At 44.0% G+C, this 16,298-nt stretch overlaps 1 protein-coding gene across 1 annotated transcript in view; it reads right to left on the bottom strand.

The window, feature by feature from the left end:
- Positions 1 to 1,856: 1,856 nt before the first annotated feature.
- LOC115371483 (neuronal acetylcholine receptor subunit alpha-9-like) overlaps positions 1,857 to 16,298 on the bottom strand; it is a 23,497-nt gene continuing 9,055 nt past the window's right edge. Inside the window, exons 2-6 of the mRNA XM_030068889.1 lie at positions 7,675 to 7,820; positions 6,917 to 7,071; positions 5,388 to 5,634; positions 4,194 to 4,479; positions 1,857 to 3,626 (exon numbers count right to left, since the gene is read on the bottom strand). Coding sequence (XP_029924749.1) covers positions 2,893 to 3,626; positions 4,194 to 4,479; positions 5,388 to 5,634; positions 6,917 to 7,071; positions 7,675 to 7,820 — 1,568 coding nt within the window. The 3' untranslated portion in view covers positions 1,857 to 2,892. The remainder of the gene's footprint in view (positions 3,627 to 4,193; positions 4,480 to 5,387; positions 5,635 to 6,916; positions 7,072 to 7,674; positions 7,821 to 16,298) is intronic.

Raw genomic sequence — 16,298 nt, 5'->3', positions numbered from 1 at the left:
ATTTTGCGTTTTTGCAGTGTGACCTCTGGGAGGCGCTACCGGTCACTTCAAAAACAGTTTCTACCCTCTGCTGAGCTGCTCCGGACGCCTGGCTCAGGAGGACTGAGGCTCTTCAGGAGTCACGGCTGTTTTAGCTGCTTGGAAACTAGAAAAGACACTTCAGATGCACGTGGTGCCGCTTTTGGGCGTAAAATCTGACCCAAGAGCTCCGAGCTCCTGCTGGTAATCCCACAGAGCTCCCAGTCTGTGAGCTCCGTGTGGCTTTAAGCCAAGGCTCTGGGTGAATGCTGTCTTCTGATTGGCCGGCAGGTGTGTGTTACAGCTGCATACCGCACCTGGGCTCAAGGTTAATCACCGCTCTAAACTCAGAGGCAACATTAAAAAGCACAGCTGAGTTATCAACTACAGTAACAAGCGGGAAGGAAAACACACCAATAGAGTTTATTATGTTGTTTCCCCTCTTTCCTTCATAATATTGGAAAATGACTGAGGTATAAGTGGGTTATTGATTATCCCTTACATTGGTTCTCCTGTGGTTCTGCAGCCAGTCAGCAGCACAGAGCCTCAATGCGAGTGGAAATCTGCTCAAACTCACAGCATTTCACAGCAATGGATTATAATTTCAGTTTATAATCCTGTCTGCATTAGAAGTATTGACAGGAACAGTCCAGTTACTGATCAATATCTGGAATCAAATGGACTGATCAGTCTGAAGGCAGAGCCGAGAAAAACGAACGCTCATTTGAAAAGTCTGAGGACGCTGCCCTCTCCCTGATGGAAATCATTCTGATCACAGATTCCTGATTTACTGTTTCCATGGAGACTGAATAAACTGATCTGATCAGACATGACTTTACACGCCACAAAGCTTTTAATCAGATTAAAACCTTTCCAACCGGAACAAAGTGGGTCTGCCTGCTGGGAAGAGTCTAACCTGCTGGAAATATAAATATAATCTAAATATTAATGTTGGCTAGCAGTGGCGCCCCCATCAGGTCGTTCAGCGTACTGTAAAACTGAAACCTGGCTGCTGCTTTGAACTTTTATTCTTGCAACAGGCAGCCTTCAAACGTCTCCAGCAGCTGTTTGATTTGCTCGATGGTTCGGTGGATTCCAGCTTCGTTCGTCTTTTCGAGCAGCTGATTTGAACGCCTCGTGGTTTCCAGCCTTTCAGCCACGGAGCCGCTCAACAATCCCTCAAAGACCCCATGAAAGGGACTCTTACTGTGTTGATTTGATGCATTTCCTGTTGAAACAGGACGTTTGGGCGGGACACGGTGCAGGGAAGGATCATTCACAAGTGCCAACCAACAGGATCTCAGTTTGGGACATTTTATTTTGAAGGGACAGGTGGATGAGAGGGGATGTTTAAAGGTTTGTGAAGGTTTTATTGGTTGAAATTTTAATTGGCAGCCACCTGATGTTCCCTCCAAACATGAGCAGAAAGAACAGATTTATTCTAACCAGAGAGAAACCAGCAGGTCAGGAGTTTACATGGATATAAATCTGTGAGATTTTCCTGCTGAACAGATTATCATGATCAGATTAGGTTCACAGCAGCCGTCTCAACCCGGCTGAACGCTCCCTCTGCTCAGGCCGGGTTATTCTGATTGGCCTGTGATTCTGATTATCACCGGGACGCAGCCGGCGCCGCCATCTGGTGGAATTTGGTGGCGGTGCACGGCCGGCCCGCCCGGTCTTGTTGTCATGTGACGGCGTTTTTCCTGTTTGTGATGAACTGAACACAAGAAATGCAAAGCAAAGGCAGATAATGACAACAAGCATATTTCTTTTAAATCATTAATGCAGCTCGGCAGGCGGTCTGTGTGAAGGCGTCTTTATTTTTCTTTGTTTTACTTCATTTTGATGGATTTTTGTGGAGCAGAGAGCAGAGGAACTCAAACCAGTGAAAGTGTTTTTATATGTTGCAGGTCCTGCAGTGGGAGTGTGTGAGTGTGTGAGTGTGTGAGTGTGTGTGTGTTGTGATGGGTGAGCAAAACTGATTGAACACTGACAGATCAATGAAAAACACTACAAGTCATCGTTTCAAGTTGACAGAAAATGCATGTAAAGATACAAATACAAATACATGTAACTGTAAAAAAGGTGTGACAAAAATAAAATCTTTAATGTGTGTGTGTGTGTGTGTGTGTGTGTGTGCAGTAGTCTCTGGGAGAGAGACGTCCTGCTTTGGCTACAGATCACAAATCAATAATCAATAATCTCTTTAAAAACCTGCCTCTTTGGTCTTTCTGAGCGTCGTAAACGGACAGAAGCGATTCCAAAGCGTCGCTCTGGAGTCGCTCTGCAGCCTCTTCATGTCCAAAACAAAAAGACGGGATCAGACACACCTGTTGTTGTACCTGGCCATGAGCAAGGCATTGAGCGAGCACATGATGTGACGGGCCTGATCTCATCTCACCTGTCTTATCTGTCTAATGAGGCTTGAGCTAACAGGTGATACAAACCAACAGATGTGCACATTTCACACTTTTCTGACATTACTGACATAGTTTGGATATTAAATAAAAATGCAAAATGTAATTCAATTGAATCTTGAACAAAAGCTCATTGGGGTGAGTCCATAGTGCATAAAATTAAAAAAGAAATAAAAAAAATTAAAATAAAAAACAGCCGGCAGGTAGTTGGTTCACTGATTTCCCTCTGGAGCAGCTTCCTCCTCCAACCTGCGGGACGGTGAGACTCAGGTGATCAAACTGTGGACGAAGCGTGTAATTCAGTAGCAGGTCGGGCTGACGATGAAAACCATGTAGACTCAACTTTCAAAAACAGGCGCCGATTCCACGCGTTTATCAGCTGAGTCTGCACGGTTCTCACTCCAGTCGTCCCCGTGGCGTTTGGACTGCAGCGGCTTTGAAGCCTGCGGCCGCCTCAGATGGCCTTCCCCATGATGAGCAGGCTCATGAAGAAGACCATGATGAAGAAGAGCCACATGAAGAAGCGGTCCATGACCTTGGCGACCTTCCTCCACTCGCCGATGAGCCGGGCCGTGTGCCGCTGGTCCTGGTAGCAGCTGGCGATGTACTCGATGTTCCTGCGGAGGCCTTGGTGCTGGCACAAACACTGCGTCTTCACCAGGATCTCCTTCCTCCTCTCTGCCGATGCTCCGCCTCCTTCTGCGCCTGGCCCCGCCCCTCCCTCGGCTCCTCCCACACCTTTCTTTTCCTGGGCGTACCCTCCCCTCGACGCCCCTCGTCCTCCGGCGGCTCCCTCCTCCTCCGAGTGGTCGATGCTCACGAACAGATCCTCCTTCCAGTCCGTCTGCTTGGCGAAACCCGGCCCCGGCCCCGCCCCGTCCTCGCCGCCCCGCCCCGCCCACGCCTGCCCGTTCACGTCCCAGTTCATCCCTCTGGCGTTGTTGTGGCCCGCGAGCGGAGCCTCGGGCTCCTCCTGCAGCGAAGCCCGTTTCCCCGCCGACGCCCCGCCCAGGCAGTTCTCGCCGACTTCGTAGACGAAGCAGATGCGGGCCAGGTGGTTCAGGATGAGGCGGCGGGCCCAGCGCGGGACGGGACGGGCCTCCGGGCCGCAGTGGTGGATGTTCATGATGAAGATGGTCAGCGCGGTGGAGGCGGTGATCATCGTCATGGTGGCGATGTAGTACTTCCCTGTTGGAGGAGGAGAGCAAAGGTCAGCTAAAGTGAAAACTGGATTAATTATGGATTATTAAAATAATAATCCTGATGTTTCCATCAGTCAGCGGTGAGCGTCACAGAGCCTCTCTCTCAGACTTACACTTCAGATGTTTATGTGCCATGAGTAGATTATTCTTATATTTACTGCTTCATATAAATATTAACCTAGCGTACTGTTTATCAAGAAAAAGAGCAAATCCTTTGGAGAATTGGAAATTTTTCATTACTTCATTGATAATAGTCATAAATAAATGTCTTGTAATTTTTATTTCTTTTGCAGACTTTTTACAGACTGCCTTCAGACACCTTTCAAAAGCATTTGATCAGAATTTAAAAAAAAAAAAAAAAGGAAACAGAAAGTAATCAGAAAAAAAACTGAAAATGAAAAAATACTAGAAAACTATTAAAACATCATCAGAAAAAAGGGTGGGTTCAAAGGGTTAACCGGCAGTGAAAATAATCTTTAAAAAATAATCTTGCACTCGACGCAGCGCTGCTGTAGGAAAGGTGAAGGAGTGAGTGTGAGAGGGTGAAGGTGACCTATCAGCGGGACGCTCTCGGACGGCGGCATGCTCTCGGCCACCAGCAGCTGGAAGACGGTGAGGGCGAGCAGCACGGTGACGCCCAGCGACACCTTCTCGCCCGAGTCGGCCGGCAGGTAGAAGCCCAGCGGGGCGAGGAAGGAGATCATCATGCAGGGGATGAGCAGGTTGAAGATGTAGAAGGAGGCGCGTCTCTTCAGGTGCAGGGTGTAGGTGATGTCGGGGTACGGGTCCGAGCAGCAGCCGTACAGGATGATGTTCTTCTTGGCCGGCATCCCCAGAACCTGCAGAGCCACAGAGGAAGGAGAACAGGTCCGGGTCCCGGGTCAGTACCACGGCCCTCAGTCTCCTCGTCTGGCTTCACAGCTTAATTTCCTTCCAACAAGGTCACAAACACCTGCCACCTGCCTCCAACACTAATCGAATTTTCGAATTTTCCGACACTAATCGAAGAAATTTGAGTTGGGGTAACTCATTAACAGGTTTTTTTTTACTGTCATTGAAAGAATGTAGTACAGCTCAGCTGATATTTAGAAATTTTAGCAAAATGGTGAGTGAATTGCATCAAGGTGTACACTAACTGTACGCTGTTACAACACGTGTGGGGGGTCATTTTAACATTTTCTTCTTTCTGGTTCAACCTCGATTCGTCACAGTTCAAATATGACATGGATACAATTTAACGTTTTGAAGCCTGAGACAATTCACTGGATTTCTATCAAAAACATGCGAAAAATATGATTACTGTGGCAAGTTAGCAAAAAAAAAAAAAAAGAAAAAAAAAGAAAAAAGAAAAAAGAAAATATCAGAGTAGAAGAGTAGCTAGAAATTGGTGCAACAAAATGTAACAGCAAAAAATATTTTGAAAGGCATCATTTAACCACCTGAAACATGAGAGTGTTCTCTTGGTTTCTTTCAAAAACATGGGAAAAAATTAGAAACAAATTATTGGATCAGTAGTTAAAAAAACAAAAGGAAAGACTAAATTTCAAAAAATTAGCAAAAACTGTTTTGACATGACAAGATAGGTGTGCAGCTGTTGGATGACATATTCAAACATCAGACCGGCGGAGCTGGGTGGGACGTCCTGCTCAGGGGTCTCTCACCAGCGTTTCACACCAAACACAAACCAAAACTCGGCTTGATGTCCCTACAGAGCGAAACCGCTTCAGAAACCAGGAGAGACAGGCACCTCCCACTCCACGTTGGGGACGAAGTCGGAGAGGTCGGCGCTGTCCAGCTCGTTGACGAGGTCCATCTGGTTCCCGTTGTGCGTCCAGGAGCCGAAGGTGAAGCGACACTCCTGCACGTCAAACGGGAAGAAGGCCACGTCGACGGAGCACGAGCTCTTGGTGATGGCCGGCTGGTCCCAAACCACCTGGCCGTTGTTCTTGATCACCACGTTGGTCTCCATGGAGCTGGAGAACTGATCGTCTGCACTGCAGGAGAGGAAGAGGAGGAGGAGGAAGAGGAGGAGGAGGAAGAGGAGGAGGAGGTACAACAGAAAGAGAGAAGAAGATGCTTCATGTGCTAAAGCTGAGGCTCAAGTTGAGTCCAATCCTTTCTTGTGTTTGAGGTGATGAGCGAATTAGTAAGCAATGGAATTATTAAATTACCTAATAATTATTTGTAAAACAAATTAGTAAAAAAAAAAAAAAATACAAAATTGGATGAAAACTAGGGGAAAATTATAGCTAGCTAAACATTACCAGAAAAACATTTATTTTAGTATTATACTGTATTTAAAATTACTAAAAAAAACATACCATGAAATCACCGCAAAGTTGTAAAAAATGATTTAAAAAAAAAAGAAAGAAAAGAAAAGGAAGACAGGAAGGAAGAGAGAAAATCCAGGGAATCCTCTCTCCCCAAAAATGTAATCGCTCGTATGTTTAATCTTATGATGCTCGTCCAGAATCAAGAGGTGATTTCTGTCAGCTGATCAGAAGCTCCCGCCTGTCGCAGCGATCAGTCCATATCGGCTGCAGAGTGAAACCTCGCCGCTGCGTCTGCTTTCCCTGAAGCTCAAACAACAGAGAGCTCGTCTAACTTGGTCCGGCTCGCTTCAGTACCTGGACTGTTTGCGCTTGTAATCCCTACTTTTAACAGGGAAAACTGCTTTCCTGCTGCTCCCTGCTGTCAACCATCAAATTAAGGAAAAAGTGCAGCTCTGTCTGCGGGGTCAGGAGCTCCACGCCCGCTGGGGGATTATGGCGTTTGCAGTCGTGCTTCTGTGATGTTCTTTGGATAAAAGCCTCTAAAAACAATTAAGTTGTGAAGTGGTCTTTTCTGTTTTTGAATGAACTTCAATTTAGCTTTTAAACATCTGCATTAGTGTGTTTTAGTGGAATGTGAGTTGGAGATTAAAGGTTTTTCAACTTTAGAGTGTCTTTCCTGACATCTAACTGCACTCACACACACACACATCGCTGGCAAATGGGTGACCTTTTGCAAACTTCATTGTCTGCTGGTTCTTCTTTTCTACAGCCAGAGAAACGTTGGAGGTGCTGATCCTCATCCTGACCTCCACACCAATGCATGCTGGGAGGTCACAGCTGGATGAAGCCAACAGGACCACATCATCTGCATAAAGACGAAACCCTGGAGGCCTCAGCCCCTCCTGTCTGCACGTCCTCGGAGCGTCTTCAGAAGCTTCATGAACACGCCGAGAGGATCGCGGCTGGCAGAGCGGCGCACACACCGGCAGCCGCTCACACTGACCTGTTGTACAGGACGATGTCGGGACGCCACACGTAGCTGCTGGGGATTCGGATGGTGCCGAGGCCGTCGTAGTCCTCCGGCCTCCAGGTGAGGTAGGCGTCCGTCCACACCTGCCGGATCCACAGGTAGGTGGTCAGAATCTGGTTCCGCTCGTCCTGTCAAGACAGCAAACACACACACACATAAGCAAGGACATGTGTGAGCATACACACATATACACACTAATATCTCACACACGTCTCCCCTATAATCTGTTACATATTCTATGTCAGCAATACAAGATGCAACACGAGGATTATTTTTTGCCTTTTTTGAAGCAGAATTCAAATTTAGCAACTTGATTTACTTGATGTAGTACAATTACTACTACAAAATAAACTCAAGTAAAAGTAAGAATTTGGGCATTTGAGCAACCTGCTCAAGTAAAGAATTACTTTGTTAATAAACAATTCAAATTACAGACTAAACTCGCTCAAGGAGAAATCTCGTCTGTGCAGGGCTTTTCCTTCAGAGAAGTATAGCAGCAACACCTCCGGGGAGGCGTCTTCCCCGAGACGCTGAAGGCGGGTGGAGGCTGTCCTGTTCTGCAGGGCTCTGCGTCTCTATGCAGATGATGTGGTCCTGTTGGCTCGGATTACTCAGAGTACAAGATACTTTGAGTTTTAATCTTATTTGGTGTGTGAGAGCCCACGCTAACCAACCCAGATCTGAACGCTGAGGACTGAGTGACGGGGTGACGTGGAGGGGAGGCGGGTTACCATGTCGATGATCTGGGACAGAGTGATCTGCAGCGTGACGTTGATGATGTGATCCGTGTCCTCCACCGGCCGCAGGGCGTTGGTGTAGTTGGCGAACAAATCATTCATCAGCTTCTGAGCGAATCGGCCGTGAGCAGCCAAGGAAACTGCAGAGAGAGAGAGAGAGAGAGAGAGAGAGAGAGAGAGAGGGAGAGAGAGAGAGAGAGAGGGAGGGAGGGAGGGAGAGAGAGAGAGAGGGGAACATGAAGCATGTAATCCATTTATTTGACTTTTTTTTATTGTGATTCTGTATATTTAGTGTAAGATCTACAAAATGTATCAACTTCACATTTAAAAAAACAAACTAAAACAAAAACTAAAAAAATTATATATATATATATATGTATATATATATATATCTATATATACATATATATACATTTTTTTATTTTTAAGTTTTTTTTAAGACAGTACAAAAAAACAGAAAGTAGGGAGAGAAATCAGGAAAATTGGTAAATTAAAAATACTAATTAAAATATTTTTAATTTTTTTTAATAAAATATAAAATATTTAAAATATTGGACAAAGAAGCAATATTTTTAGTCAAAGTCATGCACACTCCCAGGGCTGTAACTAATTATATTCACTCCTGTTATAGTGATTGAGCAGCTTTTTTGTGTATTTGTACTTTCTGAGTGTTTTTTTTTTTTTTTTTTTTTAAGTTAGTACTTTTAGGGTTTACTTCAGTACATGTTGTGTATTGTGCTTGAATCCCATCTACTACAGAGTACAAATGTTTCAGGCTGTCTGTCAGAATCAGACTCTGGTCCGTCATAAAGGAACAAACTGTCTCAATGAGTTATCAGAAATGAGAATATGGCTTTACTTTGTCGGTGCACTCATTTCTAATTTCCAAATTTTCTTCTAAAAGATTTTTATTTGAACTTTGTGCTCTTGGTCCTTTTTGAGCTGCATGGAAAAGATCCCATCATTTAACTTTAATTTCAACGAGCAGCTTGTTACTTGGCCTTCAGTAGATTTAGCAAAGAGTTCTTGTAATCAGGGTTCAGTAAAATATCATTCGCGTCCCTGCGAGCTGCATGACATCACTGACGCCCCGTTCACACCAGACAACAGATCAGAAACAGGCAGGAGGTTTAGCCGACAAAATCTGTGTAATGTGTGAGGGCCAACAGGATACCTGCTGCACCACACAACACAGCGTGAGCAGCAGGGGAAGCTGCGAGGAAACCACAGCAACATGAAGATGAGCCGTGCAGTTTCCTCTCAAACATCAAAGGAAAAACTTTTTAAACTGAAAATAAAAACCTTTTATTTTTTAGATTGGAGACATGCTGGAAAATCCTGTGAGACACATATAGACCATCATGGGACGCTAGAACGTTCCACTGAAACCAGGCTGAAGATTTGTGTGTGTGTGTGTGTGAGTGTGTGTGTGTGTGTGTTGATCTGCAAATTTGCTTCCTTTCTCCACAGCGTTCTTGAGTTGCTGTAAACTGCATGTCCCCCAGTTACCAGCAACACATCCTGCAGCTCTGAACACACACACACACACACACAAACCACATTTCCCAGCTCAATTAACCTGGAAATCACCTCGGCTTCTGCAGACTAATCAGGAATCAGCAGCTGATTCCTGTTCAATCCTGTTTTCTCCTCACTGTGGGCGGCTGGGACCATGAAGATATCACTAATGATGATGATGATGGTGATGATGATGATGATGGACTTTTTTTCTCCTGTTGAGGCCGACTCACATGCAGCGGCTGAAACCCAAACAAACTCTCTTTTTGAGTTTTTTTTCTTTGTGTTTCATTTCAGAGCATATTAAGTTTTTGTTCCATTAATCTGCAGATTAAAGAGCGGCCTGTGGCTCACGCTGGATTATGTGAGCCCCCGTGACATCACAACGACATCGTCGGGAGCCAGTTATCATTTGTTAAAGCTGACTGATGGTTCAATGAGTGAACCCCGCTCTTGTTACTGAAAATCCACTTTGTTTGGTAGTTAAGCCCCGCCCATTCGAGCAGCACCGTGTGAGGCAGCTGGAGGTTAATCACCTGTTTGCATTTACTTCACCTGGTCTGAGATGAACTGATAAACACACGAATGAATGAATGAATGAATGAATGAATGAGTGAATGAATGAGTGAAAGTCAGTTGAGCCAAAACCTCCAGACTCTGTAAGAAGAGACAACCAGATGTGGGCGGGGCATGTGTCGGCCAACCAGTTCGCAGCTACACGCTGAGTCAAAGGACACCCCACAACACCCCTTTGGAAAAAAAAACTGCAAAACCAAAAAAGGGCGTGGCCTCGATGGACACGGGCGTGGCCTTGACTGAAGTGGGCGTGGCCTCTGCTGAAGCGGTTTGTGTTGTTACACTGATCCATTGTTTAGTGATAGGCCACGCCCACTGCCATGCCCCCTTTCAGCAAAGTGGTGTGAAAATTTCAGCACGTCTTCTTTGGCCCGTGACTAAACTTCCCACCGCTTTTGATGGAAATCCAAGCGTATGATTGGACGAACGGATGGACAGGGTTCATTGCCCCGCCCCTCTGATATCATTGTTAAAAAAAAAAGACGAGGCGATGAAAACACAAGAAAATGCTTTAAGTGAAAATATATAGAGGCTACTGTCTCATATTCCCGTGTAGAGTTTTAAGTGTCTACAAACACCGGAACAAACTGCATTTACAGTGTGTGGGACTGTAATGCTGCTGCAGAATGCAACAGACTGTACATTTTAAATCAATATATATCATATATATTAGATATTATACATATATTGCTTATAAAAAAAATATCCTGAAAAATGCTGGTGTCCAGGACGCTGAGAAGTTGTTTACATTAACACTGCCAGCAGGTTTGTTTGCATCCATATTTAATATTCAGGGAAAGATCTGATGTTTAATTTAAAGCACTTGAGAATATTTTTGTTTCTTTTTTATTTTTTCCAAACACAAGATCGAATAGCTCAAAGAATTGCATGTATGGTATCTCTTAACTTGCACAGTAGCACTTTACTGACTGGACTGCACCAGCACTTCAGTGCGGCCCACATTTCATTGTTAACAAGGATATTTTACTTTACTTGACAAACAGATGCATTTTACTTATTCATTCATTGAATTCTTATTTATGGTTGTGTCTTACTGTTTTATTGTTGTGGTCTTTTGCATGTTGTGTTGTATATATGTCTTGTCCTCTACTGCAAGCTGAATTTCCCCTCGAGAGACAATAAATCTGAACCTGAACCTGAACCTGAACCTGAACCTCTGCCAGTGTTAAAAAAATATCTATCTATCTTGTCAAAAGGTAAAGTAAGGTAACTTTATTCGTACCTGAGGGTAGATTACATACACACAGACAACATTTACAGCATCGGCAGAGACAGAGTCATAACAGTGACAAAAGTGCTCCGGATATGGAAACATGGATAAAAAGTATACAAAAGTCAAAACGACACAGTGTACTTTTAAAATAATCCGAGTTAAACAAACACTGTTTACTGATTTTTTTTTTTTTTGTCTTCTTTTTGTCTGATTCCTCTGAATCAGACTGAGGCCTTGAATCTCAACACTGGAATGTACTGACTGTCTGAAATGTGAAGCGTCCTGCTGCTGTCCTCCTCCTGCGTCCCGTCAGACCGTCCCCGTCCGACAGGAGACAGGCCGACAGCCCGCCGCTCGTCCTCCTCCTCGTCTCCCTCAGCTGTTTTTCAGAGTGTGAAAAGGTGCAGGCAGAAGCCGAGGCTTATTGTAAAGATTTCCCTTTAACTGATGCACATTTGCTTTTGATGGTGATTCTTATTCTGGTGTTTTTAAACATACATACACCCCTTAAATTATGACGACTCTTTCTTGACAAGAATAGCTCCTGAATGCAGTGTGGAAGTTATTATTATTATTGTTAGCCTTGTACATTATAATTAAAGTATTTAAATCAATAATATCTTGTAGTTTTAAAGTGTGTACGTTAATGAACAGTGGGTTTGTTGGTTCATAACTTTCTGATTTACAATTCTTATGGCTTTTTTCTGTAAGAGGAAGATGGGATTTATTTTAGTTTTATGTGTGTTCTCCCACACCTCCACATAGTGGTTAATGTGTGGAAGCACGAGGGAACAATACAGAATATATAGTGAATTTTTATTTATATAAATATAAATATTTCATTAGTTAGTTTGTTTTGTAGGAAAATATTTCTCATTCTGCCTTGAGAGCAGGTTCAGGTCTTGTGCTGTGTGTTTGAGTCTGGATTCTGTCCCTCGTGTTTTTTTTTTTTTTTTTTACGGAGGACAGCTGAGGGCGAACTGAACTGCGGATCTGTTATTAATAACTCGACGTCACGCCTGTTTTCCTGCAACTTTTTAATGGCGTTCACATCCACGGTGACCCGCCGCCTTATCACTCTCCTCCTCTCACACACACATCGCTTTCACTGTGGGATTATGAGCAGCTGGAAAAAAATAACTCGGTCCACCTTTATATTGCCGGGTGCAATTTGAATTTTAATTTGAGCCGGGGATTAATGGAGACGAGCAGATCCCTCGGTGGGAAGAGTGAAAAAAGAGGAAGAAGGGAAAGAAAGAGCGGAGGTGAGAGGTGGAGGAGGAGCGAAATTAGGAAGTAAATTATCAGCGGAGAGGATGATGAGGAGGTCAGGAAACAGGAGAACAGAGGGATGGAGGTGATTATTCAAATGAACAGAGAGAGAGATGGGGGGATGGGAGGAGAAATGACGGATGAAGAGGGAAGCAGGAGGAGGAAGAGGAGTTGGCAGAGGAGAATGAACTTTCAGGTGTTTCAGGAATTTGATGTGAGAACAGAAGTGGGATTATCTCATCCCGCTGGCAGATTATTGACCTTGTTTGAAGAAAAATAAGATTTGAACACCGAAGATGAGACTGAATGACGTGTTAAGCCTTTAAAACCTGAGCAACGCCAAATGATTTCTTTAATAAACATGGAGGGGAAAAGACGATTATCAAATGATCAAGAAATGACCGGAAAATTAGCAAGAAACGTCATTAAATTCATCATCATGACAGATTCATTCCAGTTTGAGCTGTTAGCCTCCAGGAGACGCTGCACACACACACCACATGATTTAGGAACAGTTTGTACCCCGAAGCCGTTACCAGACACAACAAGTTTTTAATGTGCAGTATTTATAATTTATCACATGCAATTTTACCTGTTTATCTTTCCACTTGCATACGTTGGCAATGAGTGTGTGTCTGATATAACGTGACGCTTGAATCTTGAATCTTGAGCTGGAGTGCAAAATTGGCAAATTAACAGGAAAATTAAGTGTGTGTGTGTGTGTGTGTGTGTGTGTGTGTGTGTGTGTGTGTGTGTGTGTGTCCAGAGTGTGTGTGCCCGAGAGTCCTGGGCTGCAGGGGAGACAATATGCAGAGTAAACAGACTACATGGAGAGAAATCTTCAGACAGAATGTCCTGCAGGAGCCACATTTAAGGGTTTTTGTATTTATGTAATTTAATAATTTTTCCGTATCTGTGTGTTAGGGTTAGGGTTTGGGTCGCCCACCCGGGGGGCGGGGCTGCTGGTGAATGCCACCTGCAGCGCCGAGGATTAAATTCAGGACACCATGACAACCGCAGCTTCACAGTTTCATATTGTGTTTATTTTGTAATAAATTCTAAGGAACAGCGAACGTCAGTGAACTCTCCCTGGAATTATTTTGGGAGGACGGCTGAGAGTCTGATGAGCTGCACCTGCTCTCACAGCAGCAGCCTGAAAAAAACTAAATTAAGTTTTTTGCAATTTCAATTCCATTTAAAAAAACAAACAAACAAATACACAAAAAAGAAGATTCCAAGATCCCTTTGCCTCATAAAATAGGTTTTATTTATTTATCTGACCGGGACGTCCCAGACGGTCCCAGACTGCGTCAGGCGATCGGGCCGTGACTCGGCAGGACGGGTGGGCGGTGCAGTTTGAGCGTCACGAAGCCAAACGATGCAGGCGGACACCACAGCTGCTTCTTACTTATATGGTGTCGGAGTGGAGCCTCGACCCACCAGCTGATCATCAGAGCAGATCATCTGCCTGCCACAGAAACTCAGCTTCAACAGGGAAAAAGAAACAGAGGAGTCTGTCAGAGGAAAGTGGGACAACATCAGCGTGGGCGAGATGGAAAACAGTCCAGGACTCAGGGACGACTTGAAGACGTAGCTCTTCTTCTCTCAGGGTTTCATTCACTGCATGTCCATCAAGCCTGTTCACACACATTTGGCCAAATCAAATAAAAAACGCCTGTGATCCATGAACGCATGACGCCCGTTTAGACACGCATGTGCAGAATTACAGTCACACATGGGATTTAATCCCATGGTGAAGCAGCTGTTTGACCTCCGACCTCAGACTGAGTGATGTCACGGCGCTAACATCAACTGATCCAGCAGGACAGATGAAGAAAACAATTTTTATACCGTGAACTGTGCAGCGGGAGAAAGAGAACTACAAACTGCTACTGCAGTAGAAGTACTGTTCCTCTGTTGGTATCTGACTGCAGTAGAAGTAGAAGTACTGTTCCTCTGCTGGTATGTGACTGCAGTAGAAGTAGAAGTACTGTTCCTCTGCTGGTATGTGACTGCAGTAGAAGTAGAAGTACTGTTCCTCTGCTGGTATGTGACTGCAGTAGAAGTAGAAGTACTGTTCCTCTGCTGGTATGTGACTGCAGTAGAAGTAGAAGTAGTGCAGTAAAAATGTCCTGCAGTATGGTGCAGCTTTTATTGTGAAATTTGAAAATAACAAAAAGTAAAAGCAGGTTCCTCCTCATCTTTGCTGGCTGGGCTTTTATTGTGAAAGGTTCCACAGTCTCTCACTGATCATGTGTTCTGATTTAAAATGGGGTGAAGGACAAAAGCCAAGCAGAAATGGACTAAAGGACAAGTACACTAGAAGCTGCTCAGTTACAGTAACGAGAGGGAATGTAATTACATTTCCTTCCAGCTGTGGATCTTTGTTTTATCATGCGCTCGCCTGTATTGTGATGAGCTGCTCTGCTGGATCACAGTCCTGCAGCGATGTGCAAAATAAAAAAATAATCTCTAGTTTTTGCCCTTTGAGGCTGTCAGCAGTCAAACGGGCCTCTAAAGAAACCTTTTATTCTTCGATGGACTTTTGGTGATTTGACAGTGTAATGAGAGCAAAGTGGACCGCTGCACTTTCCACTCGGCCTGTTAGTTTGTCCTGTGTGCGACTGTGATGTTGGGCCGGCTGAGACGCTCCGTCGGGCCTCCGGCTGCTTTTTAAGACTTGATGAATGTTTGTGCCTGCAGAGCTCCGATGGGATCAGGAACAAAACGGCGTCCTGGCAGATAAACCTGCATGTGGCGTTTGGGCGCCTTCATCCTCTGCTGCCTTACAAGTCCAGGAGGGAGTTTCAGAAAAAACACCTTCCAGACTGAGGCCATGCAGCTCTGCTCGCGGTCGGAGCCGGGGCGCTCGCTGGTCACACTTAACTCAGACAGCGAACCTGCACAGCTCCCTGTGTCTCTGAGGGTTGACTTGACTGGTTTCCAGGCTCTTGGTGGTTCGGGACCGGCCTACATCACTGATTCTTTGTCGTGTTATAATCCTTCATGGCCTCTTAGATCCTAAACTGCTGTTTTTTTTAAGATACAAACTGTCACATAAATCAGAGAATCATCCGCAAAGCCTTTTTTAGCTACGCACCAAAATGACGGGTTTGAGGACATTTTTAAACCACAACTGAAAACTTAATTATTCACCATCACGTGTAACCGTGACGCACTTCCTCTGTTTCATCCTTTCATTTTGTTCTTTACACATTTTATTGTTTTTTACGTTTTTTGTCATCCTTTGTTTTACATTTTTATGCCTTCCTTTGTTTCTACATATTTACTGTCTATGTCGTCCACTGCTTTATCTCCATCTTTTATATGTATATCTTATTGACATCTGCTTTTTACTGCCTCTACACTTTGTTCTTCAGCTGATTGCTTGAGTATTACCATTATTATCATTATTGGTTTTTTTTTTTTTTTTTTACAAATGTCATTGTGTGGAATGATTCGTTCCACCTACGGGACAATGGAAAGGAGGGTCTGGTTTGACAGAAAAAACACAAGATACTTTTTTTGTTTTTGGTCCTTCAATTTAATTTTATCAGAAGGAAAACCAGCTGGTGACTCTGTTTTGTCCGTTTATGCCTTCAGATGTGAGCCGTGAACCTGGCAGGACGAGTGTGTGTGTTTTCAGTTTTGCCTCACCGAAGCGTCTGAGGCGACCACGTCACCGACGCCGAGGAAAAAAATAAAAACATAATTACCAAGTAAAGACTGGGTCAAAAACCATAAAATCATGAGGGTTGTGTTTCGTTTCCTTTAGTATTTTATTGTTTTATCTCACACTCTTAACCATTTATTTACTTTCTATCTAGTGTTTGCCTATTTATTTACTTACTTGTTTATTTATTTTGTGCTTTTAATATCTTACTCATTTTATTACTACTTTTATTTTTGCTGTTTTGAATGGTGTCTATTTCTTATTCCTCCTTGAAAAATGAGTCATGATGGCGTTTCCTCAGCTCCCGTTGGTTCTGACTGTTGTTTTTGTTTGTTTGTTTTTTTT

The sequence above is a fragment of the Myripristis murdjan genome, chromosome 14 (genome assembly GCF_902150065.1).
Source record: "Myripristis murdjan chromosome 14, fMyrMur1.1, whole genome shotgun sequence".
NCBI classification, from domain to species: Eukaryota; Metazoa; Chordata; class Actinopteri; order Holocentriformes; family Holocentridae; genus Myripristis; species Myripristis murdjan.
This window is presented reverse-complemented; position numbering and strand designations above follow the sequence as displayed.